The 7,415-nt window shown below is 32.6% G+C and overlaps 1 protein-coding gene across 1 annotated transcript; it reads right to left on the bottom strand.

Moving 5' to 3' along the window:
• Positions 1–5,560: 5,560 nt before the first annotated feature.
• Positions 5,561–6,959, bottom strand: LOC124848228 (large ribosomal subunit protein uL29-like). Its single transcript, XM_047325868.2, has 4 exons — positions 6,816–6,959; positions 6,589–6,724; positions 6,341–6,497; positions 5,561–5,859 (listed from the first exon to the last, which is right to left on the bottom strand). The coding sequence occupies exons 1-4, from the start codon at positions 6,817–6,819 to the stop codon at positions 5,785–5,787; spliced, it is 372 nt and encodes a 123-aa protein (XP_047181824.2). The 5' UTR covers positions 6,820–6,959; the 3' UTR covers positions 5,561–5,784.
• Between the last annotated feature and the right edge of the window lie 456 nt (positions 6,960–7,415).

Genomic DNA, 7,415 nt, shown 5'->3' with positions numbered 1-7,415 from the left:
TTTCTATAACATAATAGGAAATCCGATAAATGTTTTTCAACAGTGTAGTTAGTAGACTGGACAATTCGGTGTATAACTCTAGATCTAGGAAGAGCCAACCAGATTCATCAATCTAGTTGGCTTTTTTCAGATATAGAGATATGCACCAAATTGTCTAGTTTGATAACTACACCTTTGAAAAATGTTAATTGGATTGCCTCTTTCGATATAGAAATATCCCTTATTAGGTATTTCGATTCTTACTCCTAGATTCAGAGCTTCATATCAAAGTGCATTGATACACAAAAATCTTCTACCATCAATATGTTTTTTTATGTTTATTCTGCATGGGTCTCTTCTTACATGACGTCGTAGAGGATGATGTAAAAGGTTGAGCTTGCAGTTGAGCTTCTCTAGCATAACATTTGTAAGACTTGGGAAAATATTAGGAATATTTATGAATAATATTTATATGAATTTACCATAGTTTAAATGTGTTAGGTGAATGCATGTAATACTGTATAAGTGATTGCTAACTTTTATGATGTGAGAGAGCTACTAAAAGAATTAAAAAAGGGTTATATATTAGTTTTTGTGCCATATATTAGTTTAAGGCATTGACCAATGGTGGAGGCATTGGTACTGCATGCGCATGCATGGAGAACCTCCCTTTGAATCCTGACATTTATTTTAGCTCTTTTTCTTTTGTTTTGAGTTTTTCTTTAGAGGTCTAAAACAGTGAGCACCATTTAGTACATGTAATTTTTAGGCTCATGAGGGTGACAAATTTAGCACTAGTTTAGCTGTATAAATACTAAATTAATGAGGGTTAACCTCATAATAAAAACCTAGTCACCTTCAGAGAAAGAGAGAAGGATTTCCGGTTTGTCATGCCAAGGTCAAGAAGTGGAAAGTGTTGGAGGTTGATTAAGGATAAAGATTTGCTTGGAGTATAGGTAAGGGGAGCTAGCCTTCAATGTTTATGATTGAGTAATTATGTGTGAGTGCATGTCCATTATATTTTGTGTGCATGCCATGAAGGTTTGATGACATGTATCATGTGTGTTATTTTATTTTTTTTTAATCAATGTGTGTACGAGTGTTTAATGATGTGTAGATTCTTGTTCATTATATTTTTTTGGTGAATGTCGTGAATCATGGTGTGGTGTGTCATACATGTTGTTTTCTCAAGCCAAATATTATTGTGTTGCATGTGTTTTGTTGAGTTATAATTGTCCTTGTATTTATATTTTATTACATATAGTTTTAGGGATTTAGGGTTTTGATGTGTTGTATGAACATGAGACATGATTTTATGTTTTATATGGTTTTATTGCATTATATTTTTCCAAGACTGAGTTGTGTATAGGTGGTATTGGGTTATGCTAGATTGTTATAGGGTTAGTATAACTTGTGCTATGGGTTGTCGAGTCATGTATGTGTAATGTCATGTTGATATATGCATAAATAGTGTTGTTGTGTGAAACTATTATGTGATTGAAGATAGTGCCGAGTTGTCCAGTGTGTATTTGTGAGGTGTATGCATTTATGTAGTTGATTCTCATGTTTCCTACCTTGCTATCATGAGATTTTATGACTGGATTGATGTATATGTGATGTGATTTGATGATTTCATGTATGGCCGAGTTGTTATGATTGAGTGCCAATTTGTTTAGAGTGTATGTGGTGTTTATTGAATTATTTTCCTTACTGTTATATGATAAGCCATGTTATGGGTGGACTGTGTTGAGATAGTGGATTATATGTTGTCTTATGTACCCATTAGTCGTGATGAAAGAAAGTTCTTGCTTTGGTGAATAAACCCTGTTTTGGTGAACATACAAGTCATGCATTGGCGCTTAGACATTGTTTTGGTGAACTGGCAAGACTTTCGTTGGTGCATGAGCCTTGTTTTGCTAAACAAGAATCCTTAAGTTGGTGCATATGCCCGATTTTGGTGAATTGGTCGTGTCTGTTGGAGTACGGAAGATGACATATGGTGACAGTAATTGGTGGTGGTGGCATGATTTGTCTGGATTGGAGTTTGGACTTAACAATTTTTTATTGTGTTGTGAATTTGGTTTGTGTAAAGATGTTATGATCTTATGATTTAAAAGATAAATGTATTATAATAATTGCAGTATTATATGTATTTTTGATGTTGATGTTATTAGTTCATTCTTACATTTATGGTGATGGTTTCCACCTACGATGATCATATTTATACAAGAGCAGATGATGTTACAGAGGACATTGCTAATGATGTTGATGTTGTGTAGATCGCAAGATGAGTGAAGAATTATTTTTGGGGTTTTCAAACATTATTTTGTTTAAATAAATTATGTTGATGAGTTTTAGTATTCCATTTAGAGTTGTATTGAGATTGTTTATTAATTTCGCATTTTTATTTAAATTTCACGTTGACGTAATAATTTTAAAATTTTCACTAGGTCGTGATGATATCAAAGTTGTATTTTTCCTAATCAATACACGTTCTTTTACTTACATGTGACATCCTAAATCGGGGTGTTGCAACGTCGACATTGCGACATGTCGTCATGACAACATTGATGGCCTATAGTCACGGTGTTGTTAAGATGTCATCAACTTCCTCTTCTTCCTCCTCAAAAACAGATGCGTGAACTCCTCCACTGTCGCTTAGTACTGTCACGATGTTATGTTATTATTGTCATAGACATCTCTAGCGACACCACTACCTCCTTCCTCTTCAGTTATTGTATGAAGTCACTTTCTACCCAAATCACTAGGATTTTGAGAGCAACCATGGATCTCCCTTTGCCAAATCTCTAAAGATGGAGGGGATGATAGAAATAATGTTTGTATTTTGACGGATGAAGGTCAAAGGTGATTCCCCTACCTCCTCTCGGTTTGTGTATTTATGAGGGAAAGAAGATGAAAGAGTGAATAAGATTTGGGAGTGTATATGGAATCTCTGAATGGTAGTGGAAGGAACATTATGATGATGAATGGAGAAATTAGATGAAGTTGGGATGATGGCTCTCTAATGTGTAGTGTAGGGTTTTTGTGTGGTTTGGAGAATGATGGTGGTTGTCGGATGATAGTTGATAAAGACGACATTTAAGATCTGGGGTGCTAGGGCTTGTCTTGGACAAAAATAGGTACACCCACAAGCTAAATTGAACGAAAGGGGGAAAATGGAAGACATCAATTCAATGAATTTTGGGAACGAATGAAGTCACGTCACTCAGAAGGATGATCTAAGATAAGTAAGAAAGATTTGACACTTTGAATTGTAAAATTTAAAGATAAGGATTGAAGTTTTGAAGAAGAACCTGACTTGAAAGAAAAGTTCATATTTTCATTATTCCAAATATGCCTTACTAACGAAGTCAACCCCCTATTTTCATATTTTCACTTAAATTCTATTATGTTTAATGATGTTTATTCTTTTAGCTTCTAACCAAGTAAAAAATTAATTAATCAAAGTATTCTTGATTAATTATTATTAAATTTTTTATCACTAATCAAAGTACATTATCAATTGGTAGCAAAAACTCATTTATGAAAATTTCTAACTTTAATCAAATTATATTCTCAATCAAAATTAAAAATCATTAGACTCATATGATCAACATGCATATAGATTAAAACACCTTGCTAATTAGCTATGATGTAAAAATCATTATTTTTTACGTGATTCAAAGATAAAATACATACATACATACATATATATATATATATATATATATATATATATATATATATATATATATGAAAACTCAAAACAATAATAAAAAAAACAAAGACATTATTTTAATTTAACCTTAAACCATCCCTAAAAACTTAACCCTCCTTGGATGGAATGAAATAGATAATGCATGAAAGAAAAAGTAAGAAAGGTAGAAAGACTATAAGAGATATGGTAGATATAACTACGTAAAACCAGAGTAGCTAATGCTTCATCCCACTTCTCCAATATCTCTTTACATAGAATTTTATTGGACGTAAATTTTGATTTTTCTGTTGATAAAATCTCTTATCTAATATTGCAATATCTCTTAAATAATTAAAAAATTAATCAATTTTAAAAATATTTGATAAATATTTTATATTGATATTTTTATATATAATTAAATTTATTATTTTGTAAAATATCTAATAAATTATCAACTGAATTTTGTCCAAAATTCCAATTTAGCATTTGTTTTTGAGTTGTGTAACATATTTAAATTGTGTAATTGAAAACAATTCAGATTGTAGATTATACTTGTAATCAGAGGTAATTTTGAGTTTATGGATGTTGTGGGGATGCGGGAGGAAAAAAAAAAGGAAAGTATAGGAAGAAACAGTCAGAATTTCATTTTTCAGGTTAGTATACCAGAAAAATCGTATGAATTCTAAAGTTAAGGGACTTAATTAAAAAGAAAAAGTTATATATTTACTACATGGAAGGAAGATAATTCAATTTGTTTGCAGGACTAGCAGGCAGTTTAGTCATACTTTCTTGAAGAGAAATATAATTTACTCAGCAATTGATTTGATGAGAAAAAAAAATGCTATTATATAATTTCAAACAAAGTGTGCAGAAAACAATATCAATAAAAAGGGTGAGAACTAGTTTTTGACGAATGTAGGAAATTGCGTGTATGCAAATGTATGATTACGGATAATAAAACAATAATTATCTACCCAAAGAAGAAAGAATTACCGGAATCCGACCATCATTTTTCCTAAATTCAATTAGAACTATGTAGTGAACATTCATTGAGTATATATGGTAGTAATAATGCTAATACAGAACATATAATTCAGTTTCCTTCTCCGTAAAATGCCAATTCTATCTCTTCCTAGTTATCTACTTCCAGATTCTTAATTCGATCAGTTCACACTTTATATTCTTAATTTGATTCCTACTGGCATAGCACATTCTCCATTCACATGTTTAAGAATAAACATACGGATACATCACAGGTTTAGACTCAAATTTAAAATGGCATATACAAATATACAAATGCGTAACGGAGCTTAATCAATACATGACATTATGGTTCAAACTGCCAGTTTTCACAGATACAAATTTAATTAAAAAATTCACAGAAACAAAAAAAATGTAGTGTTTTAATTCTCGTAAAATTAATTAATTAAGATTTTAATTTACTTTAATTTTTCTTTGTTTTTCATTCCTTCAAAAGTCACTATTTTTCTCTAATTTTTATCCCTTGATATTTTAATTCACTACTTTTAGTAGTCAATATTCATGTTAAGATATATGAATGACTTTTGTTTTACATACTTTAAATGTTTGTGATTACAAAAGCACACATTATACTACAGCACTAGTATGAATCAGTGGGAATTATCATTTAACATTTTATTCAACACAATTTTTTTATTGGTGTCACAGTACTAAAGCTCAAAAGTTGGTAATTTTCAATTTTAAAGGGGCAAAAACAGATGAAAAATTCAATAGAGATCGAAATAAAAAACTACGCAAGGACTAAAATCCTATTTCAGCCTAAACCATATTAAGAATGATACAAGAACTAAAAGCCACTAAGCATTCACTAAACATAAGGACTAAATTAAATGCTTATGATAATTGTAAGAGAAATGAAGATTTCACATTGATCATTCATCCAGTGATACTCCATAAAACAAAAGGCCAAAAACAACCATAATTTCTCGAAGCAACTATAGTTTTAACAAATACCCTGGAAACTATGAAGGCAGACATCAAAACAACTCAGGTACTAAAAATTGGAATGCAGCCTCAGTGGCAAGCATCAACACCTTAAAATTTCAATACAAGTAATCAATTCTAACTTAAACTTTGATGGCATACTTTCTTAGTGGAAAGTAAAGCTCCTTCTTCTTCTCCCGTTCTGTCTTCAATGATGCCTGCACAAACCGAGAAGAGGGTGGTAAGACAAAGACAATTTGATAAAACCAAACCCTCGTTTAGAAATGGATGCATATCCACAACATATCAACTATAAAATAACTTCTATTAAAATCCATCATTTAACAAGACCTCAAAAATCCGTTAACTACTTTTTATGAGACCACAAAATACGGTCTGAGTCCAAAACATGAGACTGAAAACAACATGAACAGTCTATCCATGTTTGGTAGCAATTACAGTTTAAATTAAAGATATGAGATCACAATACTACTGGAACCAATTATTGAGTATATTCAATGCAGATGCACCATAACTCAAACTCAAGAGTAAATGGTCAAGTTGGAGTATGATGCACATGTTGTACCAAGATCACAATTTAATTTATCGAGACGAAATAAAATCTAAAATTTCAAATTCTAGAAGAAAAACGACGAACAAAATTAAATAAAGACTTGAAAAAAATAAAACGAGTGAAACCTGGTGTTTGGTAAGGCGTCTGCGAATGGCGCGGGTCTTCTTGGGACGGAGGTCAAGGGGCAAAAGCTTCTTTGTCTTGTAAGCCTCTCTGAGCGCTGCCTTCTGCTTTTGAGAAATAACCGTCAACACCTGCGCTATCGAAAGCCTCACTACCTTGCTACAAAACGAACACAAAATGCAGTTTACAAAACGCGATTCCAACAAACAAAACAATCACAACAAACACTCAGAACGAGTTCGAATAGTACATTTTCGAGAGCTTGTTAGGGGCGCCGCCGGTGACCTTAGCCACTCGAAGCAAAGCGAGCTCCGCCTTCAGATCCTTCAACTGGTTTAGCAGCTCCGCCTTCGTCTTGTTCCTCAGCTCGTACACCTTTATCCTCGCTTCAATGGCGGAAAAGAATTAACTCAGAACAGACATGAAAAAAAATGGCACGAATCTGAATCCTTGTTACAACGAATTTCTTTGACTTACCCATTTCGTAGATCGACGCGCAGCTCTTCCGAAACCCTAAAGTCGGAGGCACTATATTAACGATGATTCGTTATATACAAGGAGAAGCTCCTTCGTGTTTTTTTTCTGTTCGTAACTGGGCTCATATTTTGTTGCTAGTATTTGGAAAAGTAGTGGGCCGAAAAGTGTAGAGAAAGAAGTAGGCTTTTTATTCCTGGATCTCACAATTTCTTCGCGCACTCCTATATTTTCAAAATAACAACATACTCATCTCATACTAAAACAACATCTGTTCATCACTGTGTTATTCTGCTATTGATCAAACTGCATTCATATTTAATTTTCTTTCTTTGCATTTGAAACCAATGATCTCGTTTTCTTTAAGTCTTTATTAATCGAGTTATCACACGATTGTCTAGTGCCGAGAGTCCTTTGGGATACGATACTTGGTCTTACCATTTTATATTATTTGTGCGATTCGGTACACTTGTCGAATCATCAACAAAATCATATAAAGGATTGACGCCACTCTCTACCCAAAACCTTAAGGCAATGGGTTAATGAGTCTTTTACCTTTATATACTGCTCTACTTTCTAATTTTATCCAATGTGGGACTTAGA

The sequence above is a fragment of the Vigna umbellata genome, chromosome 8, assembly GCF_029865625.1.
Source record: "Vigna umbellata cultivar VRB3 chromosome 8, Vumbellata_1.0, whole genome shotgun sequence".
Lineage (NCBI taxonomy): Eukaryota > Viridiplantae > Streptophyta > Magnoliopsida > Fabales > Fabaceae > Vigna > Vigna umbellata.
Note: the sequence above shows the minus strand (reverse complement) of the source record. Positions and strands in the feature narration are given on the sequence as shown.